Raw genomic sequence first — 16,435 nt, forward strand, 5'->3', positions numbered from 1 at the left:
CTGGGCTCAGCCAGGACAACTTCCAGTCCCTCCCAGCAGCCCTCCCTGCCTCCCTCAAGTTACCGGACCCCAGCCCCATCTGCCCCTTGGTTGATGCCCCTCAACATCCCTACTCTCACTCTGCCCCCCTCCTCTAGAATTCTCTGGAGTTTTCCCTTCAAGTCCTCACAGTCCGACATCTTTCCTCCTCTCTGCTTCCACCTCTAGGCTGCTGCTTTGTCCTGTTTTGCTGCTTCTCCCTTTCTCCCACCACAGTCTTCTCTCACCCCTACTTCCCAGATGTTCCTCCAAAATAAACTGGTGTATAAACGGTATGGTTTGTTGCTCTCTTCTCACGGAGGTGGAGGCTGAGGGAGGTGGTCCTGCCTTACTGCCCCATCATGGGCGCAGGTAAGGGCCTCCCAGATCTGCTGAGCTCTGCTCCTGCCCTGCCTCAGCGTCTCTGATTCAGTTCCAGAGCTGTGTGGGCATTGGAGGGGAGGCCCATGAGGGGGTGTGCTGGTGGGAGTAGAGTGTAAAAGGCCCAGGCCCAGGGAGGAGGGAGTGGGGAAGGATGCTCTGTGGAAGAGATGGCAGGCCTAGAGGAGCCCTGGCCTCTGATCCACGGCTCTGCTTCCCTCTTCATGGGCCGTGGCAAGTTACTCCTCAATTTTAGACCTTGGGTTTCTCAGCCTCTGAGGCTGTCTTCCAGTTTGACCTGCTAACGCTGTATAAACCTGGGCTTTTCTGTCTTATACTGAAGTCACAGGTCATGGGGAAAGGTGGGCCCGGCAAGAGGGGGACACGCTGAAGGTTTATACCTCTTTGTACCTCCAACTGCCTCATGACCTAAAAATTAATATTGGTGTCTCCCAATGGCCAGAGCACAGTCCATTCAAGGGGCCACGGAGATCTGTTAATATGTGTGCAGAATGCTGTGTAGCTAAGAGTAAATACTGCATGATGCCATTTATACAAGCACACAGACAAAATTCGTCTAAGCTGCTACAACTCAGGACAGCGGCTACCCCTGAGAGTTGGGGGGAGTGCCTGGGAGGGGGCATGAAGGCAGCTTTGGGTGCTGATAAACGCCTTTATGCTGACTTGGGGACTGGTAACACAGGCGTATAGTTAATAAAAAACCATCTTAAGATATGTGTGAGCTTCTGTATGTTTTGCCAAAAAGGTTTAAAAATAAATAGACCACATCTGTGTGCGCTTGTTTCTAAGGCACATCTTTTTGAGGCCCTAACTTCCACCTGTGCACATATATTTACATGCATTCTCTCAATCCCATGAGGCACTATCCCTACTTAAAGGCGACCAAAGTGAGGCTGAGAGAGACCAACTTACCCAAGTGGCAGAGGAGCTGGGATTGGGCCTCACAGCCACAGGCTGCACTCCTTTCCAGAAAAAGGTTTCATAACCCCAGCACTGGGTTGCAAGATTTGCAAGGAGGGACACCTGGCTGCACCCATCTGCGAGTCCTGGTGCTTAACTCCAGGCCTGGCACACGGCAGTGTGTCGTGTTTACTGAATGTATGGGAAAGGTTGAGTTATGGATATTCGTTATTGCTGTGTGCTTGCAATCTTTCAAACATAAAATATATATTTTTTGTGTGTGAGAAAGATCAGCCCTGAGCTAACATCCGTGCTAATCCTCCTCTTTTTGCTGAGGAAGACCAGCTCTGAGCTAACATCTATTGCCAATACTCCTCCCTTTTTTTTTTTTCCCCCAAAGCCCCAGTAAATAGTTGTATGTCATAGTTGCATATCCTTCTAGTTGCTGTATGTGGGACGCGGCCTCAGCGTGGCCGGAGAAGCGGTGCGTCGGTGTGCACCCGGGATCCGAACCCGGGCCGCCAGTAGCGGAGTGCGCGCACTTAACCGCTAAGCCACGGGGCCAGCCCCTAAACATAAAACATTAAAATGAAAGATCCAACCACTGCAGCCCCACCTGTACTCTCTGCATTTCCCCCACCACCTAGGCCCCCATAGAAGGAGGGGGTCCTGGGTGCCAGGATCCTGAAAATAACTGAGGATGGGCAGAAACCCAAGCCCCTCAGGATCACGTGGCTCTGAGATGCAGACCTGGGTCCTCTGGTTTGCTCCTGAGTCTTCCTAGTTTAAAGAGAGTTTTCTCTCCTCTCTTAGGTAGAAAAATCTGACACCACCTAGGTTTAACTTTCTAGGTTTTGTAGGATATGTTTAAGGCTGGAAGCAGTCACAATCTCCATGCCTTGATCTCTAGCTGAGCAGATGGTGGAACGGATGCCAGCCCTTTGGGGCAAGCCATGAGGAACTCACAAAGGCCAAGTGGATTGGGCAGGTCTCTGAACGCCACACCTAATTAACTTTCTTTAACCTGCCTACACCTGCCCACACCTGAGTCTGAGCCCATAAACAACGTGACACAGACTTAGCCCAGTCCATTTATTGTGGAGGGAAACCCGAGGGACATGGAACAGAGCAGAACAGACCCTCTCCTCTCCTCTCCCCAGGCACCTATGGAAGTGGGGAAGTGCCTCAGTGATGTGAAGTGGGGCTGAGGAGGCAAGAGACTGGGACAAGAGATGAGAGGATGCAGCAGGAGACCAGGGTGGGAGTGGGGGTGGTGGAGATAGTAGGGCAGGGACATCAGAGTGCTAAGTTAGGAAACCTGCGTAGAAGTCTACCCCTCATCCTTTTTGCTGCAAGTTCAGTCTGGCAATGGATCTTAGAGATAGACATAGGATAGGATATGGAGCTAGATCTGAATGGAGGTAGCAGGTGACCAGATAAGAGGGGTTTGGGAAGAGGATGGGGGTTGGGGGGTGGTGTGGAACACTCAGATGATGGGAAAGGGATGAGGAAACCACTATGCCTTTCCCAGGTCAGCCTGGGCAGAATCTGCACTTGAGATTCTTTTCTAGGAGGAAGAAAGAAGAGCACTGGAGGCAGTGCCAACTGGTTTCTGGGGAAGAAATTAAATCAAAGCCCTATAGATACTGGAAGTACCATGGAAAGGAGACCTAAGAAATTCTAGGCCAGAGAATGTGGGTGTTCTGAGAGGGCAGTGTAGGAAGCTTGAGTGTTAGGGGAGAGATGCTGGAACAGAGTAGAATCCGGGAAGGGTAAGGTGTCAGGGTCCAGCCTGAGGAAGAACCAAAAGTCCTGAATTGCTGAGAAACAAGTATATGCGGCGCAGCTCAGCAATAGGCAAGCCCAGGTTCAGGGGCAGGGCGGCCAGGGGGTCCAGGCCTTCAGGTTCCTTCTCAGCATGGAAGCTGCGCAGGGGCAGCGAGAGGTTCAGGGCCTGGTAGAACTGCTGGATCTGGGACTCCGACAGAGGTAGGGCCAGGGACCTGTCAGGGGGCTCAGGCAGGGAGCTCTGGAGCTGGGGGCTGGACCAGGAGTTGCAGTAATCATACTGGCAACATTGGGCCTGGTACCAGTACTCCGGGAAGTAGGTATTGCGTTTTTCTTGGCAGCGGTAAGAATTGTACTGTCCACAGCCTCGGATGAAGAAGCGGACCTTGGTATCTGGAAGAGAGGGAACAGCTAATAACCCCAGCTGCTTCCCACAGTCCCCAAAACTGGCATCCCTACCACTGAGTCTCCTCATCCCTCCCCTAGACCCGAATTCCATCCCAGGCTCCTCCAGAAGAGGCCAGAAAAATTAGCTTAGTTGGACCCCCAGAACCCTCCTTCCAAGATCCTCCCCTTTTCTTCTTGTACTCCACAGCCTAAGCAGCCCTCATCTAAGAGAGGAGGAGGCCAAGCCATGGCTGCCCCACCAGCAGCCCCTTCCTGGTACCTGACTCACCATGATAGATGGTGATCACCATGCATGGGGATGAACTGCTGATGGTGCACTTCTCCGAGCCTGAAATGCAACCTACAGAAGGGTCTCCTAAGAGGCAGAAGTGGCAGGTCCGGACTTCAGGAACAGGAGCTGGGGAAGTGGAAGGCAGGAAGGACGGCAGTGTTGGCTCACTCCAAGTCCCCTGCCCTGCAGGGAGCCACACATCCAGGGCTCCAGCCCCACCCCTTCCTCCCTGCCCCTGGGTCGCACTTACCCTTTCCCACTGTGAAGCCCACCATGATCAGCACACCTACAAGCATCCGGGCCTGCATTATGGAATTCTGGGGAGAGAGGCAGTCCCTGAGGGGTGCCCACGCTCCTTGATCCTTAGCTGCAGGGTGGTTTTGACAGGCAGAGTCTGAGCAGGAGCTGCTGTAGGTGCAGAGCTATATTCCTGCCTGGGGCAGGATCCTGGCTAGGGGAGGAAGTTATTAACTTGGCAGGAGGGACAGTGTGTCCTCACCCATGAGGTCTGGTTCCTGAATGTGGGAGTAGTGGCCCAGACAGGGGTCCTACTTGGGCCTTTATCCAGCTGTCTACCTTTGTCCTGCACGCCCAAGGATCTATTCCCGGCCCTCAAGGGTCCATGGATTGGCATCTGTCTCTGGCACCACCTGCTGTCCTTCCCACACAATAGGGCCAGTCCCTACCACGCTGGGTGAAACTCTTGCCAGGAACCCAGCATCCCCATCCTTCTGAGATGAGCATGTCTCAGCTCCCCCAGCAGGGGGCACACAAACACCACTGAGCAGCAATTCTGGAATTGTCCCTCCTCTCTCCACCCCTTACAGTTCTGTTTCTTTTAGGACCACTTTCCCTGTAAAACCAAAACTGAAAGCGTTGCTGATGACCTCCTGTACAGTATAAACAGACAGCCATAGGTGGCCCAAATAGAACCAATATTTCTCAGGTCTTTGAAATCTGATTTTTCTCTGGGTCTTTTCCTTGAGACCTTGTACATGCCCACACCCAGCCCTAGGAATTCTGCTCTGCTGTCTACTAGAAACATCCCCAAACCCACTGGGCACAAATCTGTGCCAGTTTTCAACTTCGGGAGGGTGGGCTGGGCCATGAGGGCCCCTGGGGTCCAGCACACCACCACCCTCCCTTCCCCAACCCCAAGCACCAGCAGACTAGCTCACGGCCTTTTCTTCCACTTTATTTCATTATTCCCACCACAATAATGACTCCTTTAATTTAAACTAAAAACCACAGGGGATTCCTGAAAGGGTGGCAGCAAAGGAATGGAGGTGTCAAAGGCAAGGGAGGTGGGGTGGGGAATCAGCGAATCGTCTTGACTGGGCTCTTGAAGTTGCTGGCGGCTTGGAGCTGCAGCTGGTAGGCCATTGGATGGATCTTGAAACCGTAGAGCCTAGGCCAGGGCAGAGGTCAGAGAGGCAGCACGGTGAGCCCCATCCAGGCCCTGCCAGTGGCCTGCATTCCCACCTCCCCACCCCAGCTCCTCCACAGGCCTGCTCAGTGCTTAAGGGCAGTGTTCCCAAACTCCTTCCCTCATGAATATTAGGGAGCGTATCTTAAATATCCATTAAAACTCAAATTCTAGGATATACATGTGTATTTGTATAGATATGTGTGTGAATATGTATTTATCAGTACTTGTTTCAATATAAAACTGAAATTTTCTTCCCTACACCTGAGTAAAAATGATGCTCCAGGAAGGTTAACCACACTTGAACCATGGCTGAGGATCTTCTGGCAAAAGCTGAGTACCCAAGATGGTGGCAAGAACAGCTATCATTTAAATGATGCTGCAAGTGCCAAGAGTTATTCTAAGCACTTCACGTAATTAAAAATACCCTGTCAGGCAGGTACTGTCATAATCCCCATTTTATGAATAAGGACACTGAGGCAAAGGCAATCCAAGAACTTTCCCAAGGTTCCTCGGCAGGGAGAACCTTGGCTTTGGGAGAAGCAGGCCTCAAGAAAAGGACCATGCCCTGTCTTCCCTTCTCTCTGGGGGTCCCGGGCCTTTCCTCTGACCCTTGGTGACTCTGTCCCTGCTCCCACCTGGGCACAAACTGGTTGGCGGGCCGCTTGGGCCGGTACTCGGGGTGCACCATGAAGAGCATGTGAGGGAAACCGGTGCCGAAGTAGGCGCCATCCGTGTGGTGGTGCCTCGATGACTTGGGTGTGTACACGTCCATGCACTTGGGGCAGTAGAGCTTCACCATGGCCTCACCTGGGATGTCCGAAAGGCCTGGGAGACAGCCAGACTCAGCAGGCCGGGCTCCCCCAACCTTGCCCAACCTCCCTCCCGGACTCAGCCCCCAACTTGCTGAGCCCCGACTCATTCCCAGAGGACCTGCCATATGCTGCCCTCCTTTCCCTTCTCCAACACTCACCGATGGGAAGCATTGGCTGGTTCTCACAGTACACACGGGGACAGTAGCCAAAGTCTCCCTGCTGGTATTTTTCCAACTGAGGTGAATAAAACGGAAGAGGTTGGTGGGCAGGCGTGAAGAGAAGAGGCAATCTCCTCCTCAGCTCAACCCACGTCACTGTCCCCCACTCCTCCTGTCTCTCTCTGTCCAGAGGCCCCTTCTCTGGCCCAGGCTGGCCCTCAGACTCCTCTGCTTCCTTTCCTCCAGTTAGGCAGGCTGTAGACCATCAGAACCATCTGCTGTTTATTCCCTGAGGAAGAGGCAGTCTGTAACAACTTCCCATCCAAGGTCGTTGTCTCCCTCCCTGAAAACGCCCCCTTCACACAACCCTCAACCAGGATTTCATTCCCAGGCCCAGGTTCTGGGGTTCTTCCCCTCTTCTCAGCTAGACTCCTTGACAGGGTTGAAACACATGACTTCTTGCTGTGGGAACCTCTGTTTTCCTTATTGCCTCAGAAGGAATCAAGTGGGAGCAGAGAGGCCTCACCATCTGGGCGATGCCACGGTTGGTGAGGATATAGCGGGCGTGGATCAATCCATAAAGCATCTCAGCTGCCTGCTCAATCAGGTCACTCTGGTTGGGGTTGTCTTCCAGCTCTTCATCTGAAACATGGCCCCGGCCGAATGTAACCACTTGACTTACAGCTTTTTAAAGATGCCCTGCCCACCCCAAGGGGCTGCTGCCTACTCACTTTGCCCAGCACCCACCTTTGAGCCTCACCCCACCCATCACCTGGGCATTTGACCCAGAAACCTGGGCCTCTGCCCTTCCACGAACCCAAGGCAGCTCTGCCTTCTCTCTACACCTCTTCAGCTTCTGCTCTTTTCTCTCCCTCCCAACTCCCTCCTCAACACACAAATGCAAAGATGTCACTGCAGAATATGAACTCCAGACCAGAAGGTGCAAGGCAGGAGAAACAAGCAGCAAATGAGACCCAGGGGGAGACCAGCATTATGCAACAGAGCTGAGTTATAGAATCAGAGTATGGGAATAAGTGGTATAAATCACAAAACTAGGCAAGAGTCAGGTGGGGGATCAAAATGAGGTAGGGGATTTTGGGTTAAGGGAATCATAAAACCAAAAGGAAATTCAGAAATTCAAGAAGCAGGTGAACAGGAATTTGAAACGAAAAAAAAAAAAAAAAGGCTACACACACAAAACAACCCTGAGGGTGCCTCACCAGGTTCCAGGTCCAAGATCATGTCTAGAGCTTGTCGATAGTGAGGCACCTGCTCATTGAGTCCAGTGAGATTGAATTTGTCCTGGATGTAGTCTTCATCCACCTGTCAGGATATGGAAGTCAAGAGGGAACCTAGTTATAAGGCAGTTATAATCCCTTATAGTAGAACGCTCAGCTTTGACCTGGGCAAGTTGCTCAAACTGATGCTTTATCCTCTACACAACTGCTTCTATTCCCCTTGTGACCCACTCTCAACTTGGCAGAAGGACCTGAGACTCTCTCCTCAGTTTACACACACTGCCCTCCCATAAAAGCTTTGACTTTTCTTCTTTTTTAATTTTATTTATTTTTTTCTCCCAAAGCCCCAGTAGATAGTTGTATGTCACAGCTGCACATCCTTCTAGTTGCTGTATGGGGGACACAGCCTCAGCATGGCCAGAGAAGCGGTGCGTCGGTGCGCGCCTGGGATCCGAACCCGGGCCGCCAGCAGCAGAGCGCGCGCACTCAACTGCTAAGCCACCGGGCCGGCCCTGGCTTTTCTTTTCTAAGGATAAGCAATCTCTTCCTCAGAGAGACAACTCCTTCCAAGATCCCTGTCTCTGCTCCTGCCCCATCTCTAGGAGACAGTTCTGTCCTCTCCTTAGGGGCAGGTGGCTCTCTCAGGAACGCAGAGGCTGAACGGCTTAGGTTCTGAAGATAGTTACAATCCCTTATGTTAACACTTAGCTTTGCACATTATAAAATATCTTAATATGCAGTGTTTCAATTCTCCTAAAAGTCACCGGAGATCGGTACTACCAGCACCACTCTAATAACAAAAAAAGGGAAGACACAGGTTGACTTGTCCAACATTACATTGCTGGAGGGTGGCAGGGTTGGGACTTGGGCCCCAGTCTTGCCACTTCATCACAAGTTAGTGGGGGTTACCGAGGGGACTCTTCCTCGACAGGAAAAAGTTTCTACAGAAGCATCTGAGTGAAGTGTGAGGAAGCTAAATATGCGGGAGGATATCTGGCCAGACTATAAGTGAAGATGTGCAGGGAGATTGAGAACTCACTTCGCAAAAGAACTCATTGCCACGGAGACCACAGAACCAGGAAATCCAGGATACCTCCTCTGAGCTGCTCATCTTTACGTCAGCTGCAAAAAGAAGGGCGTAAGTAGAGTCCAAGCTCTCCCTCCCTGCTTCTGGTATCTTCCCTCCTCCCACACTTTGCTCTCCAACCACGAAAGAATTTGGGCCACCTTTTCTTAAAGGATTCTAGACTCTGGAGCGCCTCCCTTCAGTTCCTCTGGGTTACACCTCAGCCTATCTTATCCGACATTAGAAAATCTTTGAGGTCCCATCACTTGCGAGAAACGCACACATCCTGACCCACCAAGTCCTACCCACATCCCTCACGCTCCCGAAGGCCAGGCTCCTCTGCCCTCCCTATCAACTCCCACAGGCCCTCCGCTCGGGCTCCCTACCCCCGCAGATGTCTGCATGCTCCCTGGCGCTTTTCCCAAGGGTTTCCAAGTTTATCCTTTTCAAGCAAGAGCTGGGCCCCCTCTTTTCTCACGGCCAGGGGTGACCGTCAGGTCCCTTTCACCGGAGTCCCCACATCCCGCCTCCGCCCCTCAAGCCATCCCTCCCTCCCTCGGTGCCGCACCGGGTCACTTCCTTCTCCGCCTCCACATTAAGGAGCGGAGACCCCATGTGCCGCGCCCAGGGACAGGGGACTCGGTGCGGCGACGACCTCAGACTCACCGGGTGGACGAGGGCCGGGACCAGGGTGGGGGAGGGGAGCTGCTGCTTCCAAAGAACCGCGGCGACCGCTACAGCGCAGGCCGCGGACCCGACCGCGGCAGGCGAGTGGGGCGGGGGGAGTGGAAATCGGGGAGGGTGGGGGAAGAGGGCAACGCGCAAGCGCCAAGAGTCGAGTGCCCGAGTGGACGCCGGGAGACGGAGTCCTCGGTGGGGCGAAACTGGCGAAACGAGGGAAAGGCGAACTACGAATCCCAGGATGACTCTCACACGACCCTGGTGTCGCGAGGCCGCTGGGGAAGACGCTTGGGGGCGGGGCGCAGTGAGGCGCCACCGGAAGAGGAAGCCCAGTACGGCGTCTGGGCCAGGGAGCTTGGGAAATATAGTCGTGTGATCCGGGGACCGAGGGGCCAAGAGGGGGCGGGGAAAGGAACGAGTCTGGCTGGATCGTTTCCTGCCGCTCCCGTGACGCCTAGCCCCGGCGCGCCTTTGCTACCCAGGGGACTACTGACCCCATCTCCGGCCAACCCGCCGAGTCTTTATCGCCTGTCGAGCCCCTCACCCGAGTCAGGCCCGCCACTGGAGACCCCCGATGGGGCCTATGTTTCACCCCGGGCTTCGGCCTCCTGGGACGGGAGGTGAGGCCGGGCTCCGTGCTGAGGGACCTGGGTAGGGTGTGCTGAGCTGAGCTGAGCGGTGTGAGAGCCGGGACGGCCCAGTGCGCTAACCTGAGGTGGTGCCAGCCATTCTGCTGCTTGTCCCCTTGCACTTCTCCATTTCGTCTTAAGGCTTGAAGGGGGCCTTCTGCTGCGGGCTCTAAGTGTGACCTTCGAACCCTGGGCAGTAATGGTGAGGGGCAGCGCGACGTTATTTCATTTCACAGCTTCTAGGCATTCCACAAGTTTCCCTCCGCTTCCTCACGGCCTTTCTTAACTCAGAGAGTGGTTTCCCAGCTCCAGAAAATGAGTTCGGAGCGGGGGCCAAGTAGAGGAAGGCGAAGAGCATTCTGGGGGTGTTATGTAAAAGTAGGACCCCCCCCCCCCAACCGACAGATCCTCCTCGCTCCTCGCGGTACCTCGGCACGTGGCGCACTGGGCGCACAGTATTGAAAAGGGTCAAGGGCGGGAAACTGAACCCGTGCTTTGCGCATGCCTGCTCCCTCTACTAATGTTTTTGTTTTTGTTTTTTTCCCAGCCACGCATGCATCTTCGTGTCGTGTGGTTATTTGATTGTGTCAACTCTTTTGCTTGGAGTAGCGCCATTTTGCAGTACGGAAGCTACAAATCATCGCAGACCAGAGCATCTCCCTGAAATCTGCTTCCGCAGAAGTGTTAAGTCTGTGGAGAAGTGTCAAGTCTGTTTTCATTTGGGAAGAGGATACCGAAGCAGGATCAAGGAAGATTTAAAGGGCCAGGCTGATTGTTTTTCTTAATGGTATGTCTTAACGGGGTGGTAAAGTGGTTTCAGAGAGAGGCTGTTGTTATTTATTGTTGGTGAGGATGGGGGTGGACCACAAGACCTCTGGACGACTGTCTCATGTTGTTGTCTTTGTTAACCTTTACTATGGGGCATGGTCTGTTATTATAGGGTTTCCTGTTTTTTCACATGACTTAGGTCCCATAGGCCCTGCAGGGTCCTAGGTTGTGGGGTCATTTTTGGGGCAGGAGGGGGATTTTGACTCTAAGGTTACTTTTCTTCATCCCAGCAGGCATCTGGAGGTGGCTCTGGTCACTGCAGGGCCACTAGGGGGTCGGCTTGCTTGTCTCATCCTCCCCTTGCGTAGTCTGTTTCCCAAAAGCCATGTCCAGGCCCTCGCTCATCACCTTCACCCCGGCCACTGACCCCAGCGACCTCTGGAAAGATGGGCAGCAGCAGTCACAGCTTGAAGAGCTGGAGCCCACCCTGGATGGGGCTGCAGCCCGGGCTTTCTATGAGGCCTTGATTGGGGATGAGAGCAGTACCTCTGAACCCCAGAGAGCTCAGCCTGAGCCTGCCAGTGACAGAAAGAGGAAGAAAAGAAGAATGATGAGGGAGGCTGCAGCAGGAGCATCAGGAGGACATGGACAAAGGAGATCCCTTGAAGCTGAGGACAAGATGACCCAGTGGATACTGAGGGCAGCCCAGGAGGGGAATGTGGCAGAACTAAGAAGGCTGTTGGATCCCCAGGAAGCAGGGGGAGCTGGAGGGAATATCAATGCTCGGGATGCCTTCTGGTGGACTCCCCTGATGTGTGCTGCCCGAGCAGGCCAGGGGGCGGCTGTGCGCTATCTCCTGGGCCGTGGGGCTGCTTGGGTGGGGGTCTGTGAGCTGGGTGGCAGGGATGCTGCTCAGCTGGCCGAAGAAGCAGGCTTCCCTGAGGTGGCCCGCATGGTCAGAGAGAGCCACGGAGAGACGAGGAGTCCAGAGAATCGGTGAGGGGAAGCCTTAGCCCATATCCGTCTTTCACTGTGTTCTGTCCTTCCTAGCCACTTCACACCAGAGACCCCAGAACAGAGCTGAAGGTTTCTTTCCCCCATCCCCCAGTGTAGGTTGATAAGGCAGTGTGGCAGAGTGGGTATGAATATGAGTTCCCTGGGTTTAAATCTTGATTCTCCTTACTTGGGCAAGCAACCTAATGTCTATGCGCCTCAGTTTCTTTATCTGAGAAATGGGGGTAATAACAGCACCTTTCTCATAGGGTTGTTAGGATTAAATAGGTTAATATGTGCTAGAACAATGCTTGCCACATAGTAAGCACTATATAAATATTAGCTATAATCATTATTATTATTCTTCCCCCGCCCAAGAGCCTGTGAGGCCTGGTTACCATCTCCTTCTCCCAACTATTCCCCTCTGGGTCCCTCATTACTAAGTGGGGAGAAGAAAATTTGTTCCTTAGCAGCAAGACTGGAAGGACCCTGTCCCACCCTGACACTCCTCTCTGAGGCCTCAACCCTTCCCTTGCTCTCAACCCTTTCTCTTTTTCCTCTGCAGGTCCCAATCCCCTTCCCCCCAGTACTGTGAGAGCTGTGACGCCCACTTCCAAGACTCTAACCACCGCACATCCACTGCTCACCTGCTGTCACTGTCTCGGAATCTCCAGCCCCCCAACCTGCCCCTTGGGGTGCCCACCTCCAGCCCAGGCTTCAAGATGCTGCTGAGGGAGGGCTGGGAGCCTGGAATGGGGCTGGGACCGCGGGGCGAGGGCCGCGCCAATCCCATCCCCACTGTCCTCAAGAGGGACCAGGAAGGATTAGGCTACAGATCAGTGCCCCAGCCCCGAGTCACACACTTCCTGGCTCGGGATACCCGGGCTGTGGCTGGGAGGGAGAGAGCCCCTCGGGTGATCACACTGAGTCGGAGGGAGGAGAGAAGGCAGGAGGAGAAGGACAGGGCCTGGGAGCGGGATCTGAGGACATACATGAACCTTGAGTTCTGACCTTAGCAAGGTCTGACTCTGGTCTGCTGCTCAAGTCTGAAGTTGGGCTTTTGAACTGGACACTTTGGCTTCTATTTCCTAAGGTCTGCCCAGGTCCTAGACCCTCAGGTTTTGGTCAGTGGGCTCTGCCTTTGGGGGAGAGGGGCTGAGAGTTGAGAAATAAATAAACCTTCTCGCTCTTTTGTGTTTTATTTACTTTTCTGGAAGCTGTTGCAGGGAAGCCAAACAAGTCTGGGGGCCACATGCAAGTCCCACCTGAGACAGAAGGGGCAGCCCCTCCAGGTGGCATGAGAGGGTCACCTCCCTGCCAGTCTGGTTCACTTCCAGGTCCTAGCCCCTACCTGGAGTGCCCCACCTATTCTTTTACCCCCTGAACGGGAATTGCCCAGCCCTGTGTAAGTCTCACCTCTCCCAGGAAGTGTCCCTGACTACTCTAGCCAATTCAATCACTGATTTCAAAAAACAAGTTCATATATTTTGTGCTGAGAATAGGAATAGGAGACTTTCCCAACCTTCAAGTTGCTCACAGCTGGAGAAGGAGATGCCCATGGGTTCAAATATACTGCATGGTGATAGGGGACATCAGGGAAAGCTCACAGAGGTGATGAGAGCAAGTAGGGTTTTGCAGGAAGAGGCCATTGTGGTGGGAGGACCTAAGATTATCCAGGCTGTACGCTGTTAGCTGAGCTGGGATCAGAACTCCGCCCTCCCAAATCTAAACTTTAAGCCAAGGTTCTTCATTTCACTACCTCAAAATTCCTAAGGGTAGGAAGCACATCGTATTGTCTATACTTGTGTTTTCCACACTCCCCTGTCTCCCTCCTGCTGCTCATACCAGGTGCCACGCACGTGAGGAGCTCACTGTTGTCAAATCCAGGAAGTAAAATCTGCGTGGAGGGGCAGGGAAGGGCTACTCAAGCCCCAAGACTCTTCTCGTAGCTTTTTTTTTTTTCCGGAGAAGCCTTTCATGAAGTCACAGACAAGAGGAGTGGTGGGGGGCTAAAGGGGACGCGCGAGTTTAGGGGAGCACAAGCGGCCCACGGGCCTCTGGGCGACGAAAAGGGAGGTGGGGTGGCGTTTACATCAGGCCCTGGCCCTCGCTGACCTGGGCCCCTTGCCCCGCGGTACGGCCCGGCCGGGAGCGCGGGGGACGGTCGATCCGCAGGGTCCGCCCCTCGAGCTACGGGCTCCGCCCCTGCCTGTCCCTCCAATCTCGGTGCAGCCGCTTCCGGGCTCTGCGGCTCCGGGCGGCTCCGTGAGGCCGCGGTCCCGACGCTGGGCCCGGGAGGGGCCGCAGCGCACAGCGCCCGGGCGGGTCTGTCCCCAGGCGGGTCCAAGCTTTGCCTCGCGACCGGGATCTCCGAGGACATCTTCGGCCTGACCTTCCAGAGGCCGCATTTCAGCTGCGTGCTCAGGGGCCGGTCGGGCCGCGCTCTAGGATTCATAGCCGTCTAAATCAAGAGAAGAACGCCGCTGGCTGGAGTTAGCTGGACACCTCTTCTCCACTCCTCAGCAGGAGACTTCCTATTCCTGAACTCCCTTAGGGCAGCAGTTCAGGGATCCCCAGATTGGGAGCACCTAGGACCCCGGGGCCACCTTCCTTCTTTCCTTCTTGGATGGAGCATTGCCTCCCCAGTTTTTGGGGCACCTTGGGGCTTGGCCTTGGTGAGTGAAACTTGGGGTGCTGCCTGCAGGAAAGGAAACCTGGAAACACAGGGAGGACACTGTGGGGGTGACCCAGGCTGTGTCAGATCTTGAGACTCTTGGAATCTTGTGTGGGGTGGTAGTGGTGAATGAATTTGGATGTGCCTCCCTTCTTTACCTCAAACCTGAAAAGGAAACAAGTTGCCTGCCACACTTGAAGCTGTGTGACCATCCAGGGAAGCGGGGAACCACTTCTGAATTCAGGGAAGGACTCACCAAGCAGATACCTGTTCTTCTGAGCCTGAAAAGACTCTAGCTTCTGAGGAGTCCCTCAGCTTACAAACCTGAGAGTCTAAGCAGTGCCAGGAAGCGGCCCCAGAATTTGGGGGCTCATTACGCACCCCAGCCATGTTCCTGCGACAGCTTGGTGGCTGGCTGCCTCGCCCCTGGGGCCGTCGGAAACCAACAAGGCCTGACCTGCCCGCCCCGGACTCCAGACGGGTGGACAGCTCCTCTGAGAATTCAGGGAGTGACTGGGACAGTGCCCCAGAAACTGTGGGAGACGTGGGGCCTCCCAAGACCAAGGACTCAGGGGCACAGAGGAGCTCGGGGGCTGCTGCAGAACCAAGCAAGGAGTCCCAGGTTGAGCCACTGGGGAGCAAAAGAATGGATTCCTTCAAGAGGGACAAGACTGTCGCTAGCACTCAAGAGTCTGGGAGACTGGAGTCTGGAGGGGCCATTCCCAAACTGGGATGGCATCCTGTGGAGTCAGGTGGCACCAGACCTGGAATGTCCCCTGAAGAGGGACTGAACACCCCTGGGCCTGAAGCCCCAGTGGAGAAGCCTGGCCAGCGTCAGAAGCTGCTGGGCTGGCTGCGAGGAGAACCAGGTGGAGGAGCGGGGGCTCCTTCGAAGTACCTGGGGGGCCCAGAGGAGTGTCTGCAGATCTCCACCAACCTGACCCTGCACCTGCTGGAGCTGCTGGCCTCAGCCCTGCTGGGGCTGTGCTCACGGCCACTGCGGGCAGCCTTGGATGCACTGGGCCTGCGTGGACCACTGGGCCTCTGGCTGCATGGGCTGCTGTCCTTCCTGGCTGCCCTGCATGGGCTCCACGCCGTGCTGAGCCTACTTACTGCTCACCCCCTGCACTTTGCCTGCCTCTTTGGTCTCCTACAGGCCCTGGTGCTAGCTGTCAGCCTCCGGGAGCCCAATGGGGATGAGGAGGCCACTGACTTGGAGGGCGAGAAGTTGGGGAAGGAGGGTGAGGAGCAGAGGGGAGACCCAGGAAAGGGGCTGTGACCTCGGGGTGGGGTGTGACCCAGAGCCTCGCCCTCAGTGGGTTGGGAACAAGGGTGAAGACAGAGTGGCCTTTAGGAGGAGAGTCGGGGGCATGACCCAAATTGCAAGCACAGGGACCTCAGGGATGAGGAAGAAACCCCAGAGTATGAGGGCACAGGGCCTCCCTTCACACACAGAGAGAACAGAGTCTCTGTGTTTATGGACAGTGGGGGCATCGCCCTTGAATTCACCAGCTGTTGTTACTTTTTGCTTTTACATTTTTCTCACCTCCAGGTTTTTTTCCACCTTCACTTTTTAAAAGCAAAAAAAAAAAAAAAAAAAAAAATGTGGTGGCAGAAAATAAAAACTAAAGGGTCCTTCCCACCTTTCAAAACTCCCCAGGGGTGGAGGAGACCAAAGGCAGGACATACAGACCTCTGGGTGGGGTAAGAGGGTGGCTGACAGACCCAAAGGATCCCTTGGATCCTGGGATCTGAGCCATCCAGAGAAGAGTGGGGCTGTTAGTGGGGTGGAGTAGGGGGTCTGGATGGGAGCCCACAGGTGACAGGGAGTCCGCAGGGAGGATCTGTGGTGTTCCTGGGGAGCCAAAGGAAGTGGGGATGGTGCAGGCAGTGTGGCACGAAGGCCAGCTCAGAAGGGCTGGCAGCCTAGAGAACAGTGTGGGGAAGCACTGGAGCTTGCAGTTCCCACTCGGGGGTTGGGGGTTTGCTCACTTAGCAATAAATAACTGTGTCACACCAAATCCTAAATATACCACTACAAAGTGAGAGTTACCGCCACTCAGTGTCCTTCCTGACGCCGTCCAGCTGGAGGTTTAGATGGCAGAAGGTCCAGGGGGACTATTGAAATGGGAGTAGTGGGATTGATGTCTGGAGACAAATCCCAATGAGACCCTGATTGAAAATCTTTATTGAAATCCTT

The 16,435-nt window shown here is 54.4% G+C and overlaps 4 protein-coding genes across 7 annotated transcripts; 2 read left to right on the forward strand and 2 right to left on the reverse strand.

The window, feature by feature from the left end:
- Positions 1-1,704: 1,704 nt before the first annotated feature.
- On the reverse strand, positions 1,705-4,885 carry LY6G5B (lymphocyte antigen 6 family member G5B). 2 transcript variants are annotated; one of them, XM_058554784.1, is made up of 3 exons: positions 4,038-4,885; positions 3,785-3,856; positions 1,705-3,501 (listed from the first exon to the last, which is right to left on the reverse strand). In XM_058554784.1, exons 1-3 carry the CDS (start codon positions 4,093-4,095, stop codon positions 3,101-3,103), a joined length of 531 nt encoding a protein of 176 aa, XP_058410767.1. In that variant the 5' UTR covers positions 4,096-4,885; the 3' UTR covers positions 1,705-3,100. The 2 variants fall into 2 exon arrangements, with proteins under 2 accessions (XP_058410767.1, XP_058410766.1); XM_058554783.1 differs by having other exon boundaries at positions 3,785-3,913.
- A 76-nt stretch (positions 4,886-4,961) lies between these two features.
- CSNK2B (casein kinase 2 beta) lies at positions 4,962-9,381 on the reverse strand. Of its 2 annotated transcripts, none has more exons than XM_058554780.1 (7): positions 9,157-9,381; positions 8,464-8,546; positions 7,407-7,509; positions 6,713-6,828; positions 6,187-6,262; positions 5,852-6,041; positions 4,962-5,195 (listed from the first exon to the last, which is right to left on the reverse strand). In XM_058554780.1, the coding sequence occupies exons 2-7, from the start codon at positions 8,533-8,535 to the stop codon at positions 5,105-5,107; spliced, it is 648 nt and encodes a 215-aa protein (XP_058410763.1). In that variant the 5' UTR covers positions 8,536-8,546; positions 9,157-9,381; the 3' UTR covers positions 4,962-5,104. The 2 variants fall into 2 exon arrangements, with proteins under 2 accessions (XP_058410763.1, XP_058410765.1); XM_058554782.1 differs by lacking the exon at positions 9,157-9,381 and adding an exon at positions 8,877-8,924.
- A 118-nt stretch (positions 9,382-9,499) lies between these two features.
- GPANK1 (G-patch domain and ankyrin repeats 1) lies at positions 9,500-12,762 on the forward strand. 2 transcript variants are annotated; one of them, XM_058554778.1, is made up of 4 exons: positions 9,500-9,791; positions 10,348-10,587; positions 10,862-11,564; positions 12,127-12,762. In XM_058554778.1, the coding sequence occupies exons 3-4, from the start codon at positions 10,954-10,956 to the stop codon at positions 12,569-12,571; spliced, it is 1,056 nt and encodes a 351-aa protein (XP_058410761.1). In that variant the 5' UTR covers positions 9,500-9,791; positions 10,348-10,587; positions 10,862-10,953; the 3' UTR covers positions 12,572-12,762. The 2 variants fall into 2 exon arrangements, with proteins under 2 accessions (XP_058410761.1, XP_058410760.1); XM_058554777.1 differs by having other exon boundaries at positions 9,501-9,791; positions 10,859-11,564.
- A 922-nt stretch (positions 12,763-13,684) lies between these two features.
- C14H6orf47 (chromosome 14 C6orf47 homolog) lies at positions 13,685-16,435 on the forward strand. Its single transcript, XM_058554779.1, has one exon. It carries the CDS (start codon positions 14,624-14,626, stop codon positions 15,512-15,514), a length of 891 nt encoding a protein of 296 aa, XP_058410762.1. The 5' UTR covers positions 13,685-14,623; the 3' UTR covers positions 15,515-16,435.

The sequence above is a fragment of the Diceros bicornis genome, chromosome 14, assembly GCF_020826845.1.
Source record: "Diceros bicornis minor isolate mBicDic1 chromosome 14, mDicBic1.mat.cur, whole genome shotgun sequence".
NCBI classification, from domain to species: Eukaryota; Metazoa; Chordata; class Mammalia; order Perissodactyla; family Rhinocerotidae; genus Diceros; species Diceros bicornis.

Bases quoted from the DNA above. Each gene is read 5' to 3' on its own strand.
- LY6G5B (XM_058554783.1), bottom strand. From the start codon at position 4,095: ATGCAGGCCCGGATGCTTGTAGGTGTGCTGATCATGGTGGGCTTCACA. The intron at 3,914-4,037 runs GTAAGTGCGACC...CCACTTCCCCAG, and splicing joins GGGCTTCACAGTGGGAAAGG to CTCCTGTTCCTGAAGTCCGG. The intron at 3,502-3,784 runs GTGAGTCAGGTA...CCTCTCTTCCAG, and splicing joins GGTGATCACCATCTATCATG to ATACCAAGGTCCGCTTCTTC.
- CSNK2B (XM_058554780.1), bottom strand. From the start codon at position 8,535: ATGAGCAGCTCAGAGGAGGTATCCTGGATTTCCTGGTTCTGTGGTCTC. The intron at 6,829-7,406 runs GTGAGGCACCCT...GCCATGTTTCAG, and splicing joins GATCTTGGACCTGGAACCTG to ATGAAGAGCTGGAAGACAAC. The intron at 6,263-6,712 runs GTGAGGCCTCTC...TATTCACCTCAG, and splicing joins ACCGTGGCATCGCCCAGATG to TTGGAAAAATACCAGCAGGG.
- GPANK1 (XM_058554778.1), top strand. From the start codon at position 10,954: ATGTCCAGGCCCTCGCTCATCACCTTCACCCCGGCCACTGACCCCAGC. The intron at 11,565-12,126 runs GTGAGGGGAAGC...TTTCCTCTGCAG, and splicing joins ACGAGGAGTCCAGAGAATCG to GTCCCAATCCCCTTCCCCCC.
- C14H6orf47 (XM_058554779.1), top strand. From the start codon at position 14,624: ATGTTCCTGCGACAGCTTGGTGGCTGGCTGCCTCGCCCCTGGGGCCGT.